Source organism: Ananas comosus, linkage group 16 (assembly GCF_001540865.1).
Source record: "Ananas comosus cultivar F153 linkage group 16, ASM154086v1, whole genome shotgun sequence".
In the NCBI taxonomy this organism is placed as follows: Eukaryota; Viridiplantae; Streptophyta; class Magnoliopsida; order Poales; family Bromeliaceae; genus Ananas; species Ananas comosus.
This window is the reverse complement of record NC_033636.1, coordinates 10,120,665-10,148,202: the sequence shown is the minus strand read 5'-3', so window position 1 is coordinate 10,148,202 and position 27,538 is coordinate 10,120,665. Positions and strand designations below refer to the sequence as shown.

Genomic DNA, 27,538 nt, shown 5'->3' with positions numbered 1-27,538 from the left:
GCTGTGCGACGGCGATCCGCAGTAATAGCGCTCGTTCGGGGGAGTGGTGAGGAGGGAGGAGGGATTAATTGCGCTCGCGTTGGTGCTCATGGAGGTGCGTCGATTGTTCCCTTTTTGAGGGGGGATTAGGGTTAGGGTTACGGCTTTCGAATCCGGGGGAGGGGCCTGAGATCGAGCGCCGTTGCTGCGTCGTTTTGAACTCTGTTCGAATTCGCGCTTCCTTCGTTCTTCGTTCGGTGTTTGGATTGGTTCGAAAATGGTGGTTTTGGAGACGGATTTGGATGCGATTTTGTGTTTTCCGAGCTCGACTTTTAGATTTTGAAAAAGAGGGGGAAAAAAAATCGATTTTGGGAAGGTGTTCGAGGGTGGTAGGTTAGCAATTTTGAGGAATTTTTGGTCCGGCTTTGGCAAAGAATCTCCTGATTTTTAGCTTTATTACCAGGGTTCTATTGTCAAATCGTTGCGCTTTGATCAATCGAAGCTTCCGTGGGAGGGGAGGGGGGGGTTTGCTCCACCGCGCGTCTCCTTCGACCTCTCGGGCGTTGTCTTCTTCCAGTTTCGAATATTTCTAGGGTTTTTTTTTTTTTCTTTTCTGAAACCCTAGGCTAACTTTTATCGTGCTTCAAAACGAGCTCGTTACTGTAGAAGCTGACCCGTTCTCGCCTCTGTCGTTTTCCTTCAACAGTCCCGGTACATTCACGAGAACAGTGCGCTCGGTCCCTCCTATTATCTCATAGTTTGCTCCTCCTCCTGTGTTCATTTCATCACAAGTATAATATAAAGAGAGGAGCCTCTTCCCGGAAACCAACGACACCTCAAAAAGCTTCGACCTTTGAGAATTGGGCACTAGTAAAGCTTTTGATCAAGGTAAGTAAAAAAAAATGAGCCCTTGTTTTTTCCCCCTGCTCTAGAGGTCAAATTGAGAATTGGGTTTAATAAAAGAGGAGGAGAAAGGATTCAGAAGGGTCATTGTAATTGGGTTGTTGGAGTAAATGCGTTTTGCCTGTTTCCTCTGTGCAGGTTGAAGCAGGGGTCTTTTCCACCCCACCGTGAGTGCTATAAACAGCGTTAGCGACAACACTTGGCTCTGAATCATCATGCTTGTATCTACATTTGCTCTGAAACTCTAGTGTGGTCGTAAAGCTAGAGAGCTATTCGCAAAGTTGGTGTTTTTTTTTTTTTGTGGGGGGAGTTTGGATTTGGGAAGGAGCGATGAGTTCTACGCAACAGCAGCAGCAGCAGCTGAAGCGGGGGAAGGGGCATAAGGGCGGCGCCGAATCGTCGAAGGAGAAGGTGGTGGTCGCGGTGAAGGCGTCGAAGGAAATCTCGAGGACGGCGCTCGTGTGGGCTCTAACGCATGTGGTTCAGCCCGGCGACTGTATCACCCTTCTGGTTGTGGTTCCGCCGCACAGTTCTGGTGATGTTTCGCCGACCTCTCGAATACTGTTGCCTGCCTTTGTTCGTGCTTCGGCTGCTTGTTTGTAGCAATTTTTGTTGGGCTTTCTACAGCTACTCTGATATTTGATCTTGTGGTTCATTTGGATATACATTGAATATACCTCATGAGCAGTGGTGTTGCTCTGTTCAGTTTGAGGCCCTTTCTTTGTCTTTGTTCATGCACTTTAGGAGCAGGATTCGGGTCTTAAATTGCTTGATTACTTGCTTAAGTTTGGATTTTTACTCAAATGGCATGTCTGTGACTGCATTGTTTGCTGTTCCCTTGTAGATTACTTGACATTATAGATTAGTATTACTTTGATCTGACTCATAAGTGTTCTTGACTCTTGTTGCCTGCTTGTTGCTGCTATTTTGACACATTTTCTAGTTCTTCGCGGCAATTATGATCTAATATAGTTTTATTTTCATTTTTCAGGTAGAAATTTATGGGGATTTCCGAGATTTGCAGGGGACTGTGCGAGCGGTCACAAGAAGTCAAACTCTGTTACTACTCTGGAGCAAAAGTCTGATATCACAGAATCTTGTTCGCAAATGATGCTTCAACTCCACAATATCTATGATCCAAATAAGGTTAACATTTTAAATTGCTGGTTTCCTCGATCTATTTGGATTTTCTCTTATCTAATTAGAATTCCATTGTCTTTCAACAGCTCTATATATATAAAGGTCACTATGAAAGTCGGTTCTTTGTCCTGCGCACTGATCTTATCTAACTTGCTGTCCACAATGTCTCCACTTTATTGCAGATAAATGTGAAGATAAAGGTTGTTTCTGGATCACCTTCTGGATCAGTGGCTGCTGAATCCACGCGAGCTCAAGCAAACTGGGTCGTACTGGACAAGTATGGCTTGCCTCTGCTGTAACTCTTTGGAGAAACTAGGCTTTTCTCCTAAGATATTAAATCTTTATTCGTCTTCCACACTAGTCTTTTTCTTGTTTTTTATCCAATGTTTAAATTTTATGCCCCTTTCTTTTTGTCCTTTGAAATCCTTGATCGAATGTATAGTTGTAATGGTGCACAGGGATTTGAAGAACGAAGAAAAGCGATGCATGGAAGAGCTACGATGCAATATTGTAGTTATGAAGCGCTCACAACCCAAAGTTCTTCGGTTGAATTTAGTTCCCGAGAAACAGTCGCAGTTGTCTTGTCCCTCGGTGCCCGAGTTAAATGGTGAAATGGGTAAGGCCACAAAGGACATACGAGAGCCTCGCAACTCCATTAGGGGGCCAGCTGTAACGCCAAACAGCAGCCCCGAAACAGATACTCCTTTTACTGGTACGGAAGCCGGGACATCCTCTGTCTCTAGCTCAGATCCGGGGACTTCACCTTTTTGTGTGTCTGAAACTAACCGATCTTTAAAGAAAGAGGGGCAAGCAGCCAAGGACGAAGTGCTGAATATAGATGCTAATATCTCTGATTCTGACGCTGAAAGTTTAAGCCCTCCGACAACCTTAGAGTTCCAGCCCTGGATGGCGGGGATTCTATGTGCCCGCACTTCATCGGCAAAAGCACTTCTTGAGAAATTTACCAAACTTGATACAGGGGCAGATATTGGCACCATAAGCAGCAGATCGGATTTGAGCTTCAGAGGAAATGTTAGGGAGGCAGTTTCCTTATCTAGAACTGCCCCTCCAGGACCACCTCCTTTATGTTCGGTGTGTCAGCACAAAGCACCTGTGTTTGGAAAACCTCCGAGGTGGTTTACCTACTCTGAACTTGAGCTTGCTACAAATGGCTTCTCGAAAGCCAATTTCTTGGCCGAGGGTGGATTCGGTTCCGTCCATAGGGGGGTCTTGCCTGATGGCCAGGCAATCGCAGTTAAGCAACATAAACTTGCCAGTTCCCAGGGTGATCTTGAGTTCTGCTCGGAAGTGGAAGTTCTGAGCTGCGCGCAGCATCGCAATGTTGTAATGCTGATTGGATTTTGTGTTGAGGACAAGAGGAGATTGCTGGTTTATGAGTACATCTGCAACGGATCACTGGATTCTCATCTTTATGGTACCTTTTTTTTTTTTTCACTTTTTAGTTCGTAGTGTTCTTGGCCCTTCAGTGTAATTAATCTGTTACAGTGGTGATGATTTCTCTTTACAATAATTGAATGTTTGGTAGGACGTAATAGAGAGCCACTGGAATGGGCTGCACGGCAAAAGATTGCAGTTGGGGCTGCCCGAGGGTTGCGATACCTTCACGAAGAGTGTAGAGTGGGTTGCATTGTTCATCGTGATATGAGGCCGAACAACATTCTTGTTACTCATGATTTTGAACCACTGGTACGCCCTTTTTCCTTTTGGGGCACAGCGTTCTTGTCACTCATCATTTTTTTCTGGCATATCTACAACTAAAATTTCTTAAGTTTGTTTACCTGTATATTTGGTGTATGATAATATTTAGATTATCTTAAAAAATAAAAATCCATCGGCCATGCTGAAATAAGTCCAAACCGTTCTGCCTAGCCTGGAGGTTTACCTACCTTCCGTACTCTATCACTCAAGGCATCATTCATTTGATTTTCTCACTCTTCCTATCTCTAATTCCAGTTATAATTTTTTTCTTCCATTTTACGTTATATTTGATTTGTACTGTTGCAAAGATTCTGTTGAGTAACTAGTAATCTCGATGACGCTTCTATGTTTCCCTTGGACATGTGTACAACTACTGTGAATGGTTTGGCTTTTCCATGTGTCTATACTCATTAGCAGGATGTTTTATTGAGTCTTTGGAAAGTCGATAGAATGCCAAGAGCAAATAAGATGTTCCATATAGTAGTATGTATAATCTTCGGAAGTTTAGTCAAGAGAGTAGGAACTATGGGCTATCATTTGCGATGGTAAACGCACAATAACCTACGATCAATTTTTGCGCATAACTGCACATTTGTCTTGAACACAATTATATTCCCACAATTATTTTTCAATGAAAGGATGGATTCGTTTTATAATTTCAGAAGGAAGTGCTTGGATGGTGATTTTTCATGCTTTCTGACTTATATTATGGTATTCTAAAGGTAGGTGATTTCGGATTGGCAAGATGGCAGCCTGATGGAGACTTGGGTGTTGAAACACGAGTGATCGGCACATTTGGGTAACCCAGAATTAAACTAATGCTTCTTTAAATCTTGTTGGAGGAAATGGAGGAGTTCTAAATTAAGGCTAATTTGATCTGTAGGTATTTGGCACCTGAATATGCCCAAAGTGGGCAAATCACGGAAAAGGCTGATGTCTATTCATTTGGAGTGGTACTCGTAGAGCTTGTCACGGGACGCAAAGCCATCGACATAAACCGACCAAAGGGTCAGCAATGCCTTACTGAATGGGTAAGTTTCCATAATCTCAGGACATCATTCTGATTATCCCTTAAGAAAGCATTTAGCTTTTTGTTTTTTTCCAAAAAGATAGAATTGGTGAACTTGCCCAATCCTGTAGGTCAAGAAATGTGTGAAATTTTTAAGCTTCACTTTCTTAATGTGTGAAATTTTTACGCTTCACTTTCTTAAAAAAAAGTCCGTAATTTAATTGTCAATTTCTTTGCTTGTAACAGGCTCGACCATTACTCGAGGAATATGCAATTGATAAGCTCATCGATCCTCGTCTGGGACACCTCTACTGTGAAGAGGAGGTCTATTGCATGTTGCACGCAGCATCTTTGTGTATTAGACGTGATCCGCATGCGAGGCCTCGTATGTCTCAGGTAAGTCTAATTTTAATGTTTGCAAATTTTACCACCATATTGGACAACAATCTCACACGAGTCAGCTTTAGAAAAATGCATTGACCTTTTCTTTCTCAAACACACCTCCCTTAACTTGCACTTACTTTTGCCTGGAGCGCTTAATTCGTCTGTGGTAATTTTCTGTGAACGTCAATGTTGTAGTAAAGTGAATGTTAGTCATAACCAAAAAACAAGAAAATCCACGAGAATAGATGTTATCCTTCAACTGAAAACAGTAAGTATTTGTTTTATTTACTGTGTAACTTTCTGATATCAATTTTGCTGTTATCTGAATAGGTTCTACGAATATTGGAGGGCGATATGTTAATGGATTCTGGCTACATTTCGACACCTCGATACGACCACGGAAACAGGAGTCGGAGAATATTGACTGATCAGCCGAAGATCAAAGAGAGCAGCAATATCTCAGATTCAAAGCACTCTTATGAAGCTTTAAGAGCGGCTTGGGATAGAGAGAGGGAGAGCCTCGCGCGAAGATGTTAAACATAATCTTGGATAGAATGCTCATCCACTGTGTATTCTCCTCTCTTTTCTCAAACTCTTTCATCATCTTTGTCATGTCTCTTATTTCCTCTTTTTTATCTAGTGCTGCTTTTTCCCCCTGCAATATCTTTTGCTATTATACGGTAATGCTTTTATGTACAGTGGAAATTTTATTGTTTTCAGCAGTTAATGAATTGAGGGATTAATGCTGTTTTGTGCATGATTTATTCGATCAAAAGTTTAGATCTTCTCGGGATTTCTCCGGTCACTTGCTGTTGTAAATAATGGAAGAAATCAATCGCATTGCTTATAGTGGAGAGACTGGGAACAGCAGAATCTGATTCTGACAGATAAGAAGAAAATCATCAGTCTTCTAATCTGAAACTTAGCAGGTTTTTGAATTCGAGAAGCAGTTGTTAGGACTTAACACCAGCTTCTTTAATTGGACAATTCGAGAACAAAGCAGAGGATATTTTTTTATTGAAACATATACTTATGATTTATTTAAAAAGTTTAATTGAAATAGTAATTTTTTTTTTTACAGAAACTTCACTGGGTCAAATCAAAGTAGAAACTAACTCACAAGCAGCATACGAATTCGTAATTTTCAGTTGACCTGGGTAGAAGGGTGAGATGCCTGACAGTAAAATTAAATGATTTCTATGTTTGCAAAATAATGTCAGATTCAGAACTTACACGTGTCTAGCCTAATCTGGAGGGAGATGTGATGGCACAAGTCAAAATACTGACACTTTCTCTCTGAGCACGACAGATTCCGTCCTGGGAAAAGGACTCTTGTTGGGCTCTGATCCATCATGTCAAACGACTAATCAGAGCATCATATCAAATGTGTGCATGTGATATATATATATATATATATATATAGAGAGAGAGAGAGAGAGAGAGAGAGAGAGAGGGGTAACAATAATTTATGAGAATTGATGGGTGATGTAACCTTTGAATGCGTTTTGATCCTGGTGCCGGCCTAGCAATCCTACTCTACTATTTTCTTTTTCGTTTTCTATTTTTTAAGCTACCGCTCGATTCGGAAGTAAAAAAAAATTAATTATTTCAGAAATAGAGTTAAATTCAGAATTAAGATGAAATTAGAGTATTTTTGTATTTGGTTGGGGATTAAAGTTAGCTCAGAATAGTAAAAAATAGTGTTTAATTGGAGTAAATGAGATAAGAAAAAAAGAGGGTTATTATGAATAGAAAATAATATTTGGTTAGGGTTAGGTGGGGTTAGCTAACCCGGGATAGCCCATTTGAGGTGGGATTAATTAATCCCACTAATTTTTGGAGGTGTTTGGAAATAATATGAGGTTAAGAGATTATTCCATCCCTTGACCCCTAACCAAACAAAGACTTAATGTAATTAGATCAATGAGTATCAAAAATGAAAAAAAAATCGCAAGAAACTTCCCCAATTTTAACCGGTTGAGTTAATTGTAAAGAATTGCTTAANGGTAATAATAATTTATGAGAATTGATGGGTGATGTAACCTTTGAATGCGTTTGGATCCTGGTGCCGGCCTAGCAATCCTACTCTACTATTTTCTTTTTCCTTTTCTATTTTTTTAGCTACCGTATGATTTAGGATTAAAAAAAAACTATCTATTTGAAAAAACTATCTATTCTAGAAATAGGATTAAATTCAGAATTAAGATGGGATTAAAATATTTTTGTGTTTCGTTGGGGGTTGGAGTTAGTCCACGATAGTGAAAAATAGTGTTTGGTTAAAATAGGTGGGATAAGAAGAATAGTGGGTTATTATGAATAGAAAATAGTGTTTGGTTGGGGTTAGGTAGGATTAGCTAATCCGGAATAACCCATTTGAGATGGGATTAGCTAACCCTATATATTTTTAGAAGTGTTTGGAAATAATATGAGGGTTAAGAGGTTATTCCACCCCTTAACTCCCAACAAACAAAAGCTTAATGTAATTAGATCAATGAGTATCAAAAATGAAAAAAAAATCGCAAGAAACTTCCCCAATTTTAACCGGTTGAGTTAATTGTAAAGAATTGCTTAAGCTTTAACTTGATTTCATCCTCCTGGTTCCAATTACAGCAGNAGGGGTAACAATAATTTATGAGAATTGATGGGTGATGTAACCTTTGAATGCGTTTTGATCCTGGTGCCGGCCTAGCAATCCTACTCTACTATTTTCTTTTTCGTTTTCTATTTTTTAAGCTACCGCTCGATTCGGAAGTAAAAAAAAATTAATTATTTCAGAAATAGAGTTAAATTCAGAATTAAGATGAAATTAGAGTATTTTTGTATTTGGTTGGGGATTAAAGTTAGCTCAGAATAGTAAAAAATAGTGTTTAATTGGAGTAAATGAGATAAGAAAAAAAGAGGGTTATTATGAATAGAAAATAATATTTGGTTAGGGTTAGGTGGGGTTAGCTAACCCGGGATAGCCCATTTGAGGTGGGATTAATTAATCCCACTAATTTTTGGAGGTGTTTGGAAATAATATGAGGTTAAGAGATTATTCCATCCCTTGACCCCTAACCAAACAAAGACTTAATGTAATTAGATCAATGAGTATCAAAAATGAAAAAAAAATCGCAAGAAACTTCCCCAATTTTAACCGGTTGAGTTAATTGTAAAGAATTGCTTAAACTTTAACTTGATTTCATCCTCCTGGTTCCAATTACAGCAGTACCGTAGATTTTGGGATACCAACTTGAAACTGCGTTAATCATTACAAGCTACTGAAACTCCTCCAAAAATGCCAAATATGCAGTGTCTGATCCGACTAATAAGTTTATAATACAAAGAGCAAGAGCTGTTTAAAGAAAAAACTTAAAATACCACACCACCGTAATTTCACAATTTTTTATTTTAGTACCACGGTAATTTAAAATATACTATTTTTGTATCCTATGATTTTATTTATCTCTTTCCGTTATTTCCTTTATTAATTTTTTTCGTGAGTGACTAAATTAAAACCACAAAATACCAAATTAAAAATTCAATAAATCACAAAATACTAAAATGAATATTTGTTAATTACAAATAAAATATCTAGATTTTTTTGCACATAATTTAACAAAAAATTAATGAAGACACTAACAAAAGAAAAAAAATAAAATCACAAAATACTACGACAATACATTTTAAATCACAATATATTAAAATGGGAAAGCACAAAACCACAAAAATGGTATTTAAAGTACCCCTGTTTAAACAAACAGCTGCTTTTCTCTCCTAGTAATGTCCACAATGGTTTTTAAGTTTATATATTTTGCTTTTGCGAGTTAGAAGCTCAGTTACAGCCTAATGAGCTTAGTAAAATAAAGAGAAAAACTAACACCAGAAGAAACACTGTTAATGGGCCAGTGAACATTTGCAAACTTACAAAGCAAAATCATTAGAAACAACAACACATAACAGCGCAAAGAGTCCTACACATACAATAAGACACTGTTGTAGACAACACTTTGCTGAAATGTACACGGTGAAGACGGGCGGAGAAAACCATAATAATGAACTTCGACGCGCTCATTATTGCATTAAATCCACATGACACAAAATAGGAAGTGATAGAATGTGAAAAGATAGATAATTGAAGTAACACTTTGCGCTCTCTTTTTACTTCCCACTAAGTGTAGGGAACTGTTCTTGATCTTCGATCGATGGGGCGGCGGTTGGGCCTCTCGTGCTCCCCCCACCAAAACCGCCTCGGAATGGCCCACGGCCCCTGCCGCGACCACGCCCCCCTGCACTGTAATATCTTTCTCCTTCGGCCGGCTTCAAGAACTCATTAATACTCAGAGACTGAAACGGATATACAAACCCACCAATCACAGTTTCTGATGTTAGAAAAGTAAGACAAGCAGAAACAGATAACTGAATTAGACATTTTAGTATTCAGTGTTTCATTGAATTATGAATTTTCATAACAGTTTTTATAGTTAACAGTGGACGAAGGCATTAACTTCGACATACCTTCTTCGCCCTTTCATCCCGTTCAGCATTTTCTTTCTTTTTCAGAGCCTCCTTCTCTGAGCCCTAATAAGATCACACGAAAAGAATCATGACGAACCTTCGAAACCATTAACACAGTCAGGAAAGAAAGTGAGAACTGCAAAAGCGAACTCACCAACATAATGAAGACCTCATCGTTACCCTTCTTCAACGACAGCTGCTGCATAGACTGCAACTCCTTATCGATTTCGACCTTTCTCTCTTCAGCCTTAAGCGCGAGTAGGGCTTTTCGCTTCTCCTCCTTTACTTTCTCATACTCATCTAAAGTCATCTCCTATATAAACAAGTTAGGGAAAAAAAATGTTAACCACTCAAAAGGGCGAAAGAAAAGAAGTTAATCATAGAAAAGAAGCACATCTGACGGGAATATTGTTAGAACAGAACATGGGGGAAAAAAACCATCATAAGAATTTAACTCATAAATTCATCACTATCCTCTTCATAACTCAAACCCCAAGAAGGCCACCCCAAAGAAGAAATAAAAATAGTTTGAAAACTATCAAGTGAAAATTAGGTATGCTATGATGCTACACGTATAAGTCATTGTTAACCAAAAGGCAACAAACATCTCCATTGTCACATAACATCACATATAGCTCTCCCAACATACACAAAAAAAATAAAAAGATAAAAAACAAAGAAATGAAAGGCTGAGAGCTAGCAGCCGACATTCATCCACATAAATATTTTTCACTAGTATGTGTTAATGTATGGCAACTTCCTGAATTGATACACGAAAGAAGAACATACCAAAACCTTGATGCTGCCACAAAGCCAAGCAATAACTATAGGCTGGGTGAAATAGCGTACTTGCAACTTCTGTAGAAATTCCACCATGCAAGCCCCATTGGATCAGCCTTGAACATCATCAATTTTACCCAACTGCCAAATTGACGAATACTACGACACAAATTTCTAAATGTCCTTTAACAATGATGTAATCCGATTTCTGTCAAGTTAGCTTAGTGAGGCCCAGGCTAATCACACTGAGCTCAAATGCTTGTAATGTACTCATAACGAGTCTAATGAGTCAACTTGGAAGCATACCAAAACCTTGATGTTGCCACAAAGCCAAGCAATAACTATAGGCTGGGTGAAATAGAGTACTTGCAACTTCTGTAGAAATTCCACCATGCAAGCCCCATTGGATCAGCCTTGAACATCATCAATTTTACCCAACTGCCAAATTGACGAATACTACGACACAAATTTCTAAATGTCCTTTAACAATGATGTAATCCGATTTCTGTCAAGTTAGCTTAGTGAGGCCCAGGCTAATCACACTGAGCTCAAATGCTTGTTATGTACTCATAACGAGTCTAATGAGTCAACTTGGAAGCATGGGTTTGAGTATGCACGCACAAATTGAGGCTAACTATTAATTTCACTTTTAGAAACTTTCAAATCATTTCATCCACATATTCAGGAATTATTCCAATAATCCTATTTAAACTTCCAAGTTAATTAAAAAACCCCTGGGAAAGGTTGAATAAATAAGACTCCTTTCCTTCAGAAGTCCTTGGAAAGTTGTTTCATTTCCTTAGTTCAACAAGGAAAGCTCAGAGAGAGATGGAAAATTGTAGAATAACAATGTTGCTGCAGGTACTTTTTTAGAATCTACTACTCACAAGACAAGACTTACAAATATGGTCCCGTAACAACTTCTGCAAAGCCAAATGCAGGTTTGGCTGCAATATATTTTGCTAAATGTATAACTTTGATTGCTAATGATTTGCTTAATTGGCAGTCAAGGCACATAATGATCTTTATTAGTCCATACAAACTCAAAAAATTGTTACAAACAACCCTTGATAGTTTACGCCTCAACAAAATAGCAACATAACAACTAAATCATTTCAGAACTGTCCAAATCTATAACCTTAGATGCAAGAAATAGTAACAAAAAGTTTCAGCCGATTACAACTGTCCAACATAAGCAAATAAGAACAATGGCAAAAGAATGAATATTTAACAATATAGTAAATATCTAAAAGTATTGAATTTATCGAGCTTTGCCTACTGATTACTTGGATGGAAATGAATAAACAAGTACAATCACCTCAGCATCTAACAAACAAGGCAAGCAAAGAAACAATACCTTATCCTCTTGTTCTTTTTCTTCTGCTTCCTTCGATTCACCCTCCTTATTGTCCTTATCCTCCACGGAAGGGGCATCTTCCTCAGCCTTTTTCTCAGCCACAGCACTCTTCTCTTCGATGTTTACAGTCTCATCAGCCTCCCTAATTAATCAAACATCAGAGCATAACATCAATTAGGCTTTCACTTCATAACTCAAATCCAATACAATTCCTTGCACACAGCTTTCCAGAATAAAAGAATAAATGGAAAGGGTCTTAACTGGGCAATGGGTTCATCAGTCACGATTCCCCAGTTCCCGCGCCCTGCGCCCTCACGTTTCATCCCATAGCCGCGACCAGTGCCACTCTTGCGATCATACAATCGACGCGGCGGCCGACCCAGTTCATCTGCGGCCTCCCCTTCGTTACCATAACCGCCACGACGGCCACCACGGTAAGGCTGACGAGGGCCACGGCCCCTCTCGGTGGGCCTGCTAACGTCACCATCTTCTCCGCCTACTCCAGAATAGACGCTGCCGCCGCCGCCGCCGCCACCGGAGTAGCCGCCGCCGCCGCCAACGGAGTAGCCGCCACCATTTCCGTTTCCAAAATCACGGCTTTGGCCTGCGACAGCTCCTCGCCCCCCTCTGCCGCGGCCCGGCCCGCCGCGGCCGGGCCCGCCGCGAGTTGGTGCAGTATTACTCCTCGCCTCCCTTACTGTACAAATCCGAGGAACAAAATGAAATCTAAAAAGATAAAATTTTGCATCAGAAGAAAGGAAACATTCTTCGAAATTACTAGATTTGCAGCGAAAAATCCAAACTTTAACAGTATAAACATCTGCAATTCATAAATCTCATCAAAGCGCACACACTAAACAACTCGGATTAAACTGAATCTATCATAGAGATCAATCAGGGTATGACAACACGGAGAGATCAAACCATTTCGCATCAACTCACCAGCTTGGGCGGGAGGGACCGGCTTGGAGGGAAGCTTCGCCGCCGCCGCAGGAGGCGCCGCCGCAGAGGGCTTCTTTGCTGCGCTCTTCTGCTCCTGAGCGGCGATCAGCTGCGTCGGATCGTCGCTTTCGTCGTCTCCGAGGAGATCGAAGGGGTTCTTCGTGGCCATCTCCACAGATATACCTTATAAGCTTTAGCTTTGTGGTGGGGTGAACGAAAACCGTAGCCCTAGAAGAGGGGCCTCCACGATTGGATCGCCATGGCAACTAGAATCGCCGGGGAGGAGCCTCAACTCTCTAGGTAAAGGATAAAGCTAGGGTTCTGGAGTGTGGGTGGGGGCGAAATAGGAGAGAAGGAGGAGAGGGAGCGGAAAACCCTAGCCGCACTCATGCGCGGATCCATCCACACGGCCTAATCCGTTTCCTCTGCACCTCGAAATTATTAACCTAATTTTTTTTCCCTGGGTGTGAAATGTCCAAAAAGCCCCATTTCCGGGAAGTTATTGACGAATATGCCACGATGGAGTTGAGTTCGGAGTCGGTTGTAGTTGTAGATGGCATGGTAGTACAAGGACAAGGGCGTTTTAGTCAACGAAATTTGACGTGTCCTCGATTTGCGTGAGCTCGTCAGCGGTGGATCGGGAACGAAGAAAGATGAGATTAACGGTGGAGATTATTGTTAAAAAAAAAAAGAAAAATTGGAGACGGCGTTCGGGACTGTTGCATCACCGACTTCTTGAGAAATACAACTCGGTAAAATTTTGTACTTCACCGCAGACTATAAGCTTGTGAGGTGGGAAACTGCTTTGACAACAAGAAATTATGCTCATTTCATAAGTTATAGTGCTAAGGTATGACTTTTTACGGTTCCACCGGAAAACAAACAAGCACAATTTTTTGTTATTCTGTCCGCTTTTTGAGTACTTGATGGACCTCACTACTGAATGTGTCTTCGATCTCATTCGAGACTGCCATCAAGGCCTCTCCTTCACAAGCCTGCATTGCATTTGTCCCCTATTCCCTCGATATCCGACCGCAGGCACGGCCAACACTCAGCTCGATGGGACTCGGTCCGTGCAAATCGAGCTCCGTTTATGCTGTACCCTTTTATGAGAGTTAAAGACAAATCTATTGCAATTCAATTCTCATTGACCAATTGGAACTCAGTTCCACATTGGATCTTTTCATTGAAGAACACTTAAAAGTAAGCAGCGAAGTTCTCTATTTGCACTCTGTATACATTGAAAAAATGCACCCTTCTAGGACTGTTTAGTTCCAGCGCTATACAAATATTGCCTCCTTTTTAACTTACACATGATTCAAAGAATATCAGAAAGAGTATCACAACTGCAACCACATTGTACATTTTTCTTTGTATGAAGTATATGCCGAAAGACGTTTGCTATGCTATGTGGCCATTTTTCTTTCTTTCAGTATGTTCAGGGAACGAGCAAATAGATGATTCAAATGATGGAAATTCAAGGTATGTAAAATAAATAAAAATAAATACATACCAAATCCAGGATCAAAAATAAAAATACGATAACTCACAGAGCGCCATAAAGAAGAGATTCTTGATTAATCTTGCGGAAGCTGGAAGTCCGGCTACGATCTGAAAGTCACGAACCGAACTTGGGTGATTTAGTTTCTCCCCCTATCTCAGGCACTCTACCGTATGGTGTGGAACCGATGGTAATTCTTCACCAGAATGCGTATGAGAAGGTGGCAGGACCAATACCCCTTTATATAGAGTCCAGATCGACTTCCCATCAAAGTCTGATTAGGATTCTATTTAAATTTAAAATAGATGGGATAGGGATAAAATATACCATATCAAGCAGTTCTATATCTATTAGGATTGACCTTTATCTATAGCAAATCCTAATTAAATATGATTAATTGGGCCACAAAATATGGAAAATCCTAACAATCTCCCACAAAGCTACGAGAGTAATCAAAGTCAATTAAAGGACTCTATATATGTCCAATCTTTATTGCGCATCATCGACAAAGCTGCATACTCAAATCACCTTAGAACTCACTTGATCTTTAGACGCAAACGAAAAGACTACAATGATACGAACTATGGCGGTCCAGCCACTTGCATATTCCATCTACCAGGCCATATCTTAACAATAGTACCTCCCTCTCTCTTGGATGCAGCTTCTCTAGGAGCTGAAAAAGGCTTTCTCTCATCTGTTGCCTAATGATGATCTCGTAAGGAGATTTTATCGATTGATCTGGGGTTACTTCCTGTCACGAAACTCCGAGTTAACTTACAAAATAAAATAAACGACCACTTTGTAAGTTAGAAGAGTTAATTTCTATAAGACCTTTGATGGCTAAAATGATTGAAAATGAACACCCAAGATGTACATAGAGACAGCTTAAACTTTTTAGTCTCTCATTGAAGTGTTATGAGTGAAGAAATTCCAGTAAATGTAGATGATTTCAGTCGACTTTTTCACTGATATCCAGCATTCCGGTAAGAAGCAATCAAAAAGACGCATACTCCTTTTTTTTTTTTGGTTCTTGTTTTTTGTAATTTTTTCGTCTTTGTGTGTGTGTGTGCCTATGAAAATGAAAGACCTAAGAGGGCCATCTTACCGCGAACTTTGTGCACCATCCATTACCAATCTCTTGATCAATTGAACCAACAGCAAGAGAGCACTTCCTAGCTAATCTTACATTAGCTAATGATAAACCGGTCAATTTAGCTGTTTCCTCATCTTGTGGGTACCTCCCTCTCTTGTTATGGAAGGCTCTCCTAGCTTTCTGTATTCTCTGAATCATATTCTCCATTCTCACCTACAAATGCAATCATAAAACAATCAAGAGAAAGCATATTAATTTTGAATGCGAAACAATCAAACATGAACTCAGTATCTTTTGAAGTCAAGACAAGGGCCTACAGGTATCTGAATTCCTCTTTTGTGCCGTGCTATCAACGCTAATATTGATTTTTTAATCCAGTACCGAACATAAGTTGAGAATTTGTAACCCTTCATGCTGTCGAATCTCTCAGCTCCATTGAGAACACCCACATTCCCAGCCTAGAATACATTCATATGAAATTCAAATCAGATTGAAGAGTATGACGAGAAATTTCACAAATAACGAAAGGACGAAGATGCATCATGAAAAACCTGTATAAGATCTTCAAACGCAATCCCCATTCCTCTGTAATTCTTAGCAAGGTACATCACTAACGAACGGGTACTTTTTATAAGTTTATCCCTACAAAACCAACCAAACTGCAAACGCTGCTTTAGTGTTTTTTGATCAATTCCAACTGCTTCTGCCCATCTGGCGTAACTAGCTGGTTGCCCACTTTGCTCTTCTAGTTTTTGGCGGGCTCTTTCAAGTCTCGCAACTTCCTATACAGCCAAATAACAAAATCCAGTAAATTTTTCTTTGACGCTATTCATTACAAGGCATTGAACTTGTGTCATGTCAAAAACTACCTTAACTCCCTCTGACATTTTTGATTCATTTTGTGCAATTGAAGCTCTTTTACTTCTCGACCCTGGATAGGTCACACTAGATGGCATCGAAGCAGTAGTTTCTTCTTTAACCCTTTCTGACGCTCCTTTTCTTCTGAGCTTCCTCTCTCGAGCTTTCGCAGTGCGAACGATTACTCTATCGTTTTGCTCATCAAATGAAGTCTCTACGAAATTTGATTCCAGTGTAGTCGCTACACCGAAATTCCTGGAGAGACATGCACGAAACAATTTCAGAGCTCCGAGCTGCTTTATATGTACGAGAATATCCCTTTCCAGCATTATCATGTCAGTACCAGACAAAATATCTTCTATGTCATGAAGATTTTCCATCAACAAATTAAATTGCAAGTAGCTTTTTGCTCCCAATTTTGCAGCAGCAGCAGCAGTCACATTCTCATTCATCACATTGACAGTTTCGTATACATCACGAGATTCACCCCGGCAGTTCCTGTCCATGTTCTCCTGAAATGTAAGATCGTCGCAACTCTCAGATTTTTCGTTTTTTTTGTTCCTTATATAAAGAAGAAAGAAAGCTTCTGAATTATATCAGCAGTTATAGCGAAGACCTTCATTGCTTTCACATCATCAGATACATTATCGACGCCTTGAAGTGCCGTAGAGTAATACGCAGATGCTCTAAAAGTTGCTCTGCGGAGGTTCGCCCTTTCCTCCGGTAGTATTAACATAAAACGATATTCTGACGAAATTTACATGATCACATTAGTTATCAATCTGAACTAACATTGCAAATCTATTATCACAAGCTCCTTATATCCAAAACTAAACACCAACAGGTTATCAATGACATTGTTTACTAATTGCACGATCTTAAGACGAACTTTTTACAATTCCATGCATTCCCAAACTGGGTCTACAGAGTCAATAACCAATCAATAACAACTTGTTGTGGCCAAATCACACTTAAGTTGCTAGTACTAATATGCTGGGTGCAGAACCTCGAGCTCTCCGATGCGGGACTATTGCGGTGTCACAATTGAGCCAATGGTAGAAGGCAAATCCTTCCAAAACTATTCTCTGTGTTCCTAGGTTGATTTTGATTTTACGTCGTTAAGTAACGTCGTGAGTTCAATCACCACTTTGGAACATTAAAATGTTAAATTGTCAAAATCCTAATCTCTTATCTTACCAAGCACATATTAGATGTTTGCTACAATTTTTTTTTTTTTTTTTTAAGGACTATAACCCATCAATTTCATGAATTTCACAACATAAATTTAGAAGGAAAATAAAATAAAAATTGGGCTCTTGGAGTTGGTGGACTCACGCGGAGTCGTCAAGCGGAGGAGGTGGTCTTGTGAACCGGAAGAAACCGAACCGGCCGGTCGAGGGCGTCGGACCGGAGAGGAAGCCCATCTCGTAGGGACCAGCGCGAGGCCGAAGCCCATCGGCCGCGCGAAAATTAAAGCTCTTTCCCTCCACCCTCTCTCTCTCTCTCTCTCTCTCTNTGTCAGTACCAGACAAAATATCTTCTATGTCATGAAGATTTTCCATCAACAAATTAAATTGCAAGTAGCTTTTTGCTCCCAATTTTGCAGCAGCAGCAGCAGTCACATTCTCATTCATCACATTGACAGTTTCGTATACATCACGAGATTCACCCCGGCAGTTCCTGTCCATGTTCTCCTGAAATGTAAGATCGTCGCAACTCTCAGATTTTTCGTTTTTTTTGTTCCTTATATAAAGAAGAAAGAAAGCTTCTGAATTATATCAGCAGTTATAGCGAAGACCTTCATTGCTTTCACATCATCAGATACATTATCGACGCCTTGAAGTGCCGTAGAGTAATACGCAGATGCTTTAAAAGTTGCTCTGCGGAGGTTCGCCCTTTCCTCCGGTAGTATTAACATAAAACGATATTCTGACGAAATTTGCATGATCACATTAGTTATCAATCTGAACTAACATTGCAAATCTATTATCACAAGCTCCTTATATCCAAAACTAAACACCAACAGGTTATCAATGACATTGTTTACTAATTGTACGATCTTAAGACGAACTTTTTACAATTCCATGCATTCCCAAACTGGGTCTACAGAGTCAATAACAAATCAATCACAACTTGTTGCGGCCAAATCACACTTAAGTTGATGCTGGGTGCAGAACCTCGAGCTCTCCGATGCGGGACTATTGCGGTGTCACAATTGAGCCAAATGGTAAAAGGCAAATCCTTCCAAAACTATTCTCTATGTTCCTAGGTTGATTTGATTTTACGTCGTTACGTAACGTCGTGAGTTCAATCATCACTTTGGAACATTAAAATGTTAAATTGTCATAATCTTAATCTCTTATCTTACCAAGCATATATTAGATGTTTGCTACATTTTTTTTTGTGCAAGGACTATAACCCATCAATTTCACGAATTTCACAACATAAATTTAGAAGGAAAACAAGATAAAAATTTGGGTTCTTGGAGTTGGCGGACTCACGCAGAGGAGTCAAGCGGAGGAGGTGGTCTTGTGAACCGGAAGAAACCGAACCGGCCGGTCGGGGGGTTCGGACCGGAGAGGAAGCCCATCTCGTAGGGACCAGCGCGAGGCCGAAGCCCATCCGCCGCGCGAAAATTAAAGCGCTCTCCCTCCAACCTCCCTCTCTCTCTCTCTCTCTCTCTCTGCTAAGAGAAACTCGGAGTGATATTAAAAAAAAAAAATTTTTTTTTTAAAAAAACAAAAAAGCGAAGATGATAAATAAAGCAGGTTGAGAGGGGAAAAGCGCTTCTTCGCTCCACCACCGGTTCCCCATCTCCAAATAGGAGCAATGAACCCAACAGTGGCTTGGACCCGTTAACTCGTTAACTTGTTAACCCGCTAAATCTTATTCGAGTCCGAACCCGATTCATGCGGGTCGGGCCGGCACCTCTAGAGATGGATTAAATTTGCCCAGCCCGTGTGGGCCTCGATTTAGCCTTAGGTTTGAACCCGAAGGACTAAAGCAGGATTTTATCGGATCTCAACTTTGCGGATCTAGCCTGATCCAGGGAACCGAGCCAGGTCGGGCTTCGTTCCCTCACTCACACAGTTGCTCTGATCTATCATCCGGATCCGATTCGGGTGGTTTAAGACAAGCATTTGCACATATCCCTACCGTTCGAGTGAATTGGCGAATGTAATCTATGAACTGGAAAACAAAAACAAAAAAAAAAAAAAAAAAAAAAAACACACGCATTGTCCTAAAAAGGGGGTATATAGACAAAGTAAAAAATTGTTTATATTTATTTATAAATGTTTNCTGCTAAAGAGAAGCTCGGAGTTATATTAAATTAAAAAAAAAAAAAAAAAAGGCGAAGATGATAAATAAAGCAGGTTGAGAGGGGAGAAGCGCTTCTTCGCTCCGCCACCGGTTCCCCATCTCCAAATAGGAGCAATGAACCCAAAAGTGGCTAGGACTCGTTAACTTGATAACCCGTTAAATCTTATTCGAGTCGGAACCCAATTCATGCGGGTCGGGCCTTAGGTTTGAACCCGAAGACTAAAGAAGGATTTTATCGGATCTCAACTTTTCGGATCTAGCCTGATCCAGGGAACCGAGCCAGGTCGGGCTTCGTTCCCTGACTCACACATTTGCTCTGATCCATCATCCGGATCCGATTCGGGTTGTTTAAACACAAGCATTAGCACATATCCCTAGCGTTCAAGTTAGGGTTCGTTTTACGTGCGGTGTGAGAAAGTACGTTGCATATCGCGACGAGTCAGTTACGATATATTTTTTACGGTTTCACCAGAAAACGCAAAAACATATCTCTATATATTTTTTTCTCAATTCTATTTTATTTAATAACATTAAAAAAAAAAAAAAAAAAAACTAAGCTTTAATTGGCGAGCATAATCTATGGGCTGAAAAAAAAACTTTTGTTTATAGTAACTTATAAATGTTTATTAAATTATAAATATTTTAAATAAATAGATTGGCTCAACAAGTTACTGTGGTGTAGTGGTTATCACGTCAGTCTTACACACTGAAGGTCCCCAGTTCGATCCTGGGCAGTAACAATATTTTTTTTTTTGGTTTAACATATATTTTTTTATTTATTTAAGAAGTTTATGGAATTCGTATAAAGAAGTAATTGGTTAATAATTAAAGCACTCTTTCGAAATCAAATAAATCACCTCTTGTATGTGAATTATACTATTCTATTCTAATAGGTAGAATCATATTCTTGGATTCCAATAACCAAAATTAAAAAAAAAAATCTTTATATCAAGCAACTTGTCTTGGAATAGCTTATTCAAATGAGCAATGCTATGCTCACTGATCAGACAATCTGAATTGGCTCGCTGAAACGATGAGCATCGCATGAGATCAGGGGCTCAGGGGGCCAGCTTACATGGTGGTATGTGATGGCTGGCGTCCCGTACCTAACGGCCCTCGCTGAATCCCGAAAAAACAAAAAGAGAAAAATTTCCTGTTCAAATATCCAAACAACCTTTTTCCTATTCAAATATCCAAACAGGTCTTGTATCTTATAGCATACTAATGTAGGGTTGTGTATTATTGAGAATGACAAGATAGATAATGTTCAAGCGAGACAAAAGAAGAAGAAGAAGAAAAAAAACAAAATGTTTATAGCGAGACAGAAACCCTGATCTGTTTTCACGTATAGAATTCCACGCGCCATGGACGCAAGTCTAGGTGAATAAGCATAATTGCATTTTTTTCCCCCCTCTTATGTGTTGTTTCCTCCGAGTATCTTTCTTTCAAACAACCAATCAACGCAAGAATACAATGACTTGGACCAGTAATATTTACTTGAGTCTCCTCGCATCAACATTTTAGTGCTTGTTCCAGTTAATGACAGCGAGAGTGAATTAAAATTCTGCAACAATTTCATTTGTTATAAGAATTTTTTTTTTTTTAGGAAAAACTTCAAATACCATCTCTATAATTTCGCACTTTCTCACTTTTAGTACTTTGTGGTTTAAAATGTATTATTTTCGTACTCTATGATTTTGTTTTTTTTTTTTTTATCCTCTTCATTAAATTTTTTTTAGTTAAATCAGTGACAAAATTAAAACTAAAAGGTACTAAAGTGAATATTCGATAAACTATAGCTAGGATATCTGAAGTTTTTTGTATATGAATTAACGAAAAGTTAACGAAAGGACCGACGAAAAGAGAAAAATGCAACCATATATACGTACTAAATAGATACACTTTAAACTATAAGGTACTAAAGTGAAAAAATACGAAACCACTGCGGTGATATTTGAAGTTTATCCAATATTTTGTATAAATTGTTAAGATTCATGAATTTCGGTCTTTTGTGAGGTCATAGTGTATTTTCACATACAAAACAATAATTGGAATGTTGAATATAATATTTATCTAGTGTATAATTTTAGCTATACGATCTGACATACTTTCTTATTTATGAAATGATATAAAGTTTTTTAAGTTACATAATAGATATAACAAATAAGATGTGGTGTGTATTCTAGTTCTAGTCAAAAATGGAGAGTCAATAGACTTGTCCGCTCACTCGGAGAACCTGTTGGGCCCAGGGAATGAGAGGGAGAGTTGTTTTATTATTATTATTTTTTAATCCTATATATATATATAATGTGATCTCCAAAAGCAAATATTACACTTCCAGTTGTTGGCGCCTGGGCTAGCTACATTCAAAAAGCAAGAAAATGGCCAAGGCTGGTAGATTCTCCAACGTCCATGCAGTTCACTTACTTTGGCATCTGCTATTCATTGCCCCCTCCCTCTGCTGCATTCCGCGCGAGAGGGCCGCGCTTCTCTCCTTCAAAGCAGGCGTCGTAGATCGTCAGAACGTCCTCTCATCTTGGCAAGGCCAAGACTGCTGCGGGTGGAAGGGCGTCGCGTGCAGCAACAGAACGGGCCATGTCGTGAAGCTCGACCTTCGCAACACCGACATCGACAGTCCCGTAGATATGTCTTTGTACGGTGAGATCAGTCCTTCTCTGCTTGCTTTACGACATATAAATTACCTCGACCTAAGCATGAACAGCTTTAATAGCGGCCCGATACCAAAGTTCATTGGCTCTCTTGAGAAGTTGAGGTATCTCAACCTCTCTGGAGCCGGTTTTATCGGTGCAATACCACCTCAGCTTGGCAATCTCTCTCGCTTGCGATATCTTGATATTCAAAATGAATATTATTATTACCACAACAATTATAATTATAATTATTATTATTATTTCAACTACAGTTATTTTTATTACATCACCCATCGCATGTACTCAGTTGATCTCTCGTGGTTACCGCGCCTTGCTTCTTTGAGGTACCTCGATATGAGCTTCGTGGACCTCTCCGCCGTCGTAGATTGGGTTCAAGTGGTGAACATGCTCCCTTCTCTGCAAGTTCTAGGACTATCCAGTTGCGGGCTTTATAATAAAACAATCGCTTCTATTCCTCGTTCTAACCTCACAGCACTCATGAACATTGATCTAGGATTTAATCTCTTCGACAGCGCTACCAAGCTCGACTGGTTGTGGAATATAGTTAGCCTTAAATACGTCAACCTAGAAGAAAATCTATTGTCCGGTCCTTTTCCTGATGGTCTCGGAAATCTGACTTCCCTTGAGGCTCTTTACCTAACAGATAATATATTTGTGGGACTGTTGCCGGGAACCTTGAAAAATTTATGCAACTTGAGAATGCTAGATCTAACATTTAACCAACTGAATGGAGATATAACGGAATTGGTGCAGAGGTTGCCACGTTGCGCATGGAACAAGCTAGAGATGTTGGTGCTCGACAGCACCAATTTGCATGGGAACTTATCAAAAAATTGGCTAGAGGATATGACCAGTCTGAACATGCTTGTTCTTCATAATAACACGCTTAATGGATCGATTCCTCCATCAATAGGAAAACTTGAAAAGTTGGTTTACCTGGACTTGAGCTACAATAGCTTCAGCGGTGTAATAACGGATGATCATTTTGCGAGGCTAACAAGATTAGAGATATTGATCTTGTCCAGGAACCCTCTGACCATCACAGTGGACCCAACTTGGGTTCCGCCGTTTAGATTAGAACTTGCTGACTTTGGCTCCTGCAAGCTAGGGCCCCATTTTCCTGCGTGGCTTCAGAGTCAGTCAACAATTTCTACGCTCGACCTCTCTGATACAGGAATATCCGGCCCAGTACCTTCTTGATTCTGGAATGTGTTTTCTCGAGCTTCAGTTTTGGTTCTGTCGAATAATCAAATTGTCGGCAGGCTACCTGCATCTTTGGAAACCATGTCAACGGAGACAATGGACCTTAGCTCCAATCAGCTCGAAGGTCCGCTACCACAATTACCTGCAAATCTCACCGAGCTGCGGATCTCCAAAAATTCATTATCAGGACCACTGCCAACAAATTTTGGAGCTCCGTATTTGGAAGCTTTGGCTCTTTCAAATAATCGTATCAGTGGCACCATCCCATCCATCTTCCTTATGCCAGTCATTGGAGTACTTGCAATTTGTAGATTTATCAAACAACCTTCTAACAGGAATGTTTCCTCCATGTTCGATGGACCCCGAGATGGCTGGCTTAGCAGGAGTGCCGCTTTTGGTCTTAAGCCTAAGCAACAATAGCCTCGTCGGTACATTCCCTTCGTTCCTACGAAACTGCAGAAATCTTGCCATACTAGATCTAGCCTATAATAAATTCTCCGGAATCTTACCTGCATGGATAGGTGAGAAATTGCAATCTTTGGCATTCCTGAAGTTGAGGAATAATATGTTCTCTGGCTCCATTCCTTTTCAACTAACGAAACTTGAGCGACTTCGAGTTCTAGACATCGCACACAACAATCTCTCAGGAAAGATTCCTCCGCCTCTCGCAAATTTCACAGCAATGGCTCTACGGCTGCCCGATCATGGTTTTGTGCAAGGATACTGGAGTGATTATCCGGGAGGCTATGATTCTTTTACTTACACGGATGGCTTTTCTGTGGTCACGAAAGGGCAAGAGCGCAATTACTCCAGCTCATCCCCATTCATGGTAAGCATAGATTTATCATCCAATAACTTACATGGAGTGATCCCTGAAAAAATAGGTGCTCTACTTTGCTTAACTAACTTGAACTTGTCGAGAAATCACCTAAGCGGAAACATTCCGAGGAGCATCGGCCAGCTGCAGTCATTGGAATCTCTCGACCTGTCGAACAATGAGCTTTCTGGAGCTATTCCTCCGAGCATGTCGAACTTAAGTTCGCTAGGCTGGTTGAACTTGTCCTACAACAATCTGTCAGGGCGGATACCGTTCGACCACCACCTCCAGACGTTCGACGACCCATCGATCTACATCGGCAACCCCGGACTTTGCGGGCCTCCTCTCTCCGACGAATGTTCGACAAATCAAACATCTCCTAATAATAATATCACAGAACATGAGAGTGCAGTGTCAGATGCGGCAGTCTTCTACTGTGTGGTAAGTGTTGGATTTGTCACGGGGCTTTGGGTTGTTTTCGGCACCTTATTTTTCGTTAGAATTTGGAGAATTGCTTATTTTCGCTTCGTAGACAACACGTATGATAGGCTGTATGTGCAAGTGGCCGTGAACTGGGCTCGGTTGATGAGAAAAGTAGACACAATGAGAGGGAAAATAGAGGAGTAACAACAGGGTGCAATATTAAATTAATGGAGTACGTATGGGGTTAATTTGTCGTGCTAGTCAATTAGCTATGAAGGATTGTATGTGTATTTCCCTTGTTGGTTTGTACTGATATTTGAATATGGTGTTTAATTATGCAATACATGATAATGAGCTTGCTTTATTATAAATTAATAGCCGATCACTTTTACATCCTAGCTAAATTATTTCTCCCATCTGGTTCTATTATGATCACTTATTGAAATTTTTTTGAGATTATGCCTAATGTGAATCTGCATCTTAAAAAGAGAATGTTTGATTATATATAATTGCAACTGCTCTGTAATTGTAACTACATGCATATTCAAAATCGGTGTTTGATTTAGTGAATTTGAATTTAATTACCGTAGTTAGAGTTGCATGAGAAGGTTTAATTGCATAAGTTGGAACTACACCTAATTTAACTATAGTTCCAACTAGAGTTGTATGAGAAGGTTCAACTGTACTAGTTGGAACTACACCTAATTTGACTATAGTTCCAACTACATTGTTGAAGAAAGTAACTTAAACAAAAGATAAATCTATTTTTCTATCACTAATTAAATAGAAACTTTTCTAATCACACCGCCACCGCCACCGCCACTTATAAATTGATAAAATTTTAAAAATATATTTTTTAAGTGCACGCAATCAAATATATTATCTATAATTACAACACAAAATAGATATAATTATAATTTTTCCAAATGGTAAAAGGCATATCCTCCCAAAACTGTTCTCTATTTCTATGTTGGTTTTGATTTCATGGTTAATATGGTACCGGAACTAATCATAAACTATTGTTGTTCTGTAATGTCGTGGGTTCAATCACCACTTTCGAATATTAAATCTTTAAATTGTCAAAATCCTAATCTCTTATCTTACCAATCATATTTCAAATATAGCAGTACAAATGCCAATTGATTTAGAAGGGAAAATATAATAAAATAAAAATTGGGTTCTTGGACTTGGTGGACTCACGCGAAGGAGTCAAGCCCAGGAGGTGTGGTCTTGGACGCATCTCCAGAAAGGAGCAATGAACCGATACGGCAAAGTGGCTAGGACCCGTTAACTCGTTAACTGGTTAACCCGTTAAATCTTACTCGAGTCCGAACCCAATTCACGCGGGTCGGGCCGGCACCTCTAGAGATGGACGCAGCCCGCGCGGGCCTCCGGTTAGCCTTAGGTTTGAGCCCGAAGGATTAAATCAGGATTTTATCGAATTGTATCGGATCTGAATTTTTCCCATCTAGCCCGATCCAGTGAATCGAGCCAGGTCGGGCTCGTTCCCTGATTCACAAAGTTGCTCTGATCTATCATCCGGATCCGATTCGGGTTGTTTGGAGCATTAGCACATATCCCTAGTGTTGGAGTTAATGGGTGAATTTAATCTATGGACTAAAAGACAAAAGAAATTGTATTAAACTAGAAAAAAGAAGGGTATATATGTAGACAGATAAAACATAGTTTGACGCAAGACCTATTAGAGTTTGGAGGGAATTATTCTTATAAGTTAGTTAATAAATATTGAAATGAATGTTTTAAAGATCAACAAGTTACTGTGGTGTAGTGGTTATCAATAAGTTAAGTAGTGTTTCAATGTGTGCGCCAATAAGTTTTGAGAAGCAGTTTTTTTCAGCTTCTACTTTTGGGGTTGAAGAATCAGTTTACTGCTTTTGAAAAACAGAAGCAGATTTTTCAGATCCCTTTATCAAACACTCTAAAGAGTCCAAAAGTGATTTTAAATTCAAAATTACTTTGAAAAAGCTAGACCAAATAGGGCCTTACACACTGAAGGTCACCGGCCGGTTTGATCCTGAACAGTAACATTTCAAAAGTGCTGCACTTTCTTCCTTCTTATGATTTTGTATTTTTTCAACTTACATAGTGTTTAGATGCATGAAATTTTTTTTTAATATATCTTTTTATATATTATTTATTTAACAAATATATAGTAGATGAAAAGTAATTGGCCAAAAAATTATTTTTTCAAAATAAAATAAATTACCTCTCATATATGATCTGCAGTATCCTACCCTAATAAATCATGACTTTGGAAATTTTTCATGAAATTTTTGCATTTTTTAATTTCTGGTTGAAGCTAAAATCAAAATTTTGAATTTGAATTTCAATCACCAAAAACCAAAAAACTTCATAGCTGATAAATTGTCTCTAAATAGCTTTTATTCAAATGAGCAAAGCTACGCGCGCTGAATCACAAAAAAAAAAAAAAAGGAAAAAAAGGAAGAAAAAGAATCCTATTCAAATATCCAAACAGGTCTTGTATTCTAGAGCATGCATGCATACTAACGTAGGGTTGAGCACTATTGAGAATGACAAGATAGATAAAGTTCGGGGGGATATTTTAAGAAAAGAACAAAATATTTATAGCGAGATAGAAACCTGCTCCGTTTTCATGTGTGGAATTCTAAGCGTTATATATGGACTCTGAAAAAAGTCTAGGTGAATAAGCTAGCATAACTTCATTTTTCCCTCTCTTATGTGTTGTTCCCTCGAATGCACGCACCCTCCGAAAACAACATATGTAACAGTGTATGCATCATTTCTGTATCATTTGTTATAAGAATATATTTTTTATATATATTATTTTTTTTGAGAATGGATGAACTAGGCTACAGAGGTGAGGCAACTAGGGCCTCGGAAGAAAACAAAGAACAACTAGGGTCTCGGAAAAAAAAAAAAAAAAAAAAAAAAGACAAA

The 27,538-nt window shown here is 39.4% G+C and overlaps 4 protein-coding genes and 1 non-coding gene across 6 annotated transcripts in view; 3 read left to right on the top strand and 2 right to left on the bottom strand.

Annotated features, from left to right (window-relative positions):
- On the top strand, nucleotides 1-5,891 carry LOC109722287 (inactive protein kinase SELMODRAFT_444075-like). The gene is made up of 11 exons (XM_020250281.1): nucleotides 1-94; nucleotides 686-867; nucleotides 1,021-1,417; nucleotides 1,874-2,028; nucleotides 2,205-2,299; nucleotides 2,481-3,457; nucleotides 3,569-3,729; nucleotides 4,464-4,540; nucleotides 4,625-4,772; nucleotides 4,997-5,146; nucleotides 5,465-5,891. The coding sequence occupies exons 3-11, from the start codon at nucleotides 1,213-1,215 to the stop codon at nucleotides 5,669-5,671; spliced, it is 2,175 nt and encodes a 724-aa protein (XP_020105870.1). The 5' UTR covers nucleotides 1-94; nucleotides 686-867; nucleotides 1,021-1,212; the 3' UTR covers nucleotides 5,672-5,891.
- Nucleotides 8,978-13,144, bottom strand: LOC109722188 (RGG repeats nuclear RNA binding protein A-like). 2 transcript variants are annotated; one of them, XM_020250110.1, is made up of 6 exons: nucleotides 12,711-13,144; nucleotides 12,030-12,465; nucleotides 11,769-11,910; nucleotides 9,786-9,944; nucleotides 9,632-9,694; nucleotides 8,978-9,460 (listed from the first exon to the last, which is right to left on the bottom strand). In XM_020250110.1, exons 1-6 carry the CDS (start codon nucleotides 12,877-12,879, stop codon nucleotides 9,275-9,277), a joined length of 1,155 nt encoding a protein of 384 aa, XP_020105699.1. In that variant the 5' UTR covers nucleotides 12,880-13,144; the 3' UTR covers nucleotides 8,978-9,274. The 2 variants fall into 2 exon arrangements, with proteins under 2 accessions (XP_020105699.1, XP_020105700.1); XM_020250111.1 differs by having other exon boundaries at nucleotides 9,354-9,495.
- LOC109722120 (RNA polymerase sigma factor sigC) lies at nucleotides 13,698-18,868 on the bottom strand. Its single transcript, XM_020250007.1, has 9 exons — nucleotides 18,664-18,868; nucleotides 17,961-18,091; nucleotides 17,688-17,856; nucleotides 16,174-16,505; nucleotides 15,856-16,086; nucleotides 15,622-15,762; nucleotides 15,317-15,517; nucleotides 14,794-14,962; nucleotides 13,698-13,837 (listed from the first exon to the last, which is right to left on the bottom strand). The coding sequence occupies exons 1-9, from the start codon at nucleotides 18,782-18,784 to the stop codon at nucleotides 13,698-13,700; spliced, it is 1,635 nt and encodes a 544-aa protein (XP_020105596.1). The 5' UTR covers nucleotides 18,785-18,868.
- Nucleotides 20,151-20,223, top strand: TRNAV-UAC. Its single transcript has one exon. It is a non-coding gene; the product is annotated as a tRNA-Val (tRNA).
- LOC109722300 (receptor-like protein 12) overlaps nucleotides 21,799-27,538 on the top strand; it is a 10,226-nt gene continuing 4,486 nt past the window's right edge. The window contains 2 exon segments of the mRNA XM_020250301.1: nucleotides 21,799-23,354; nucleotides 23,356-24,723. Coding sequence (XP_020105890.1) covers nucleotides 21,865-23,354; nucleotides 23,356-24,723 — 2,858 coding nt within the window. The 5' untranslated portion in view covers nucleotides 21,799-21,864.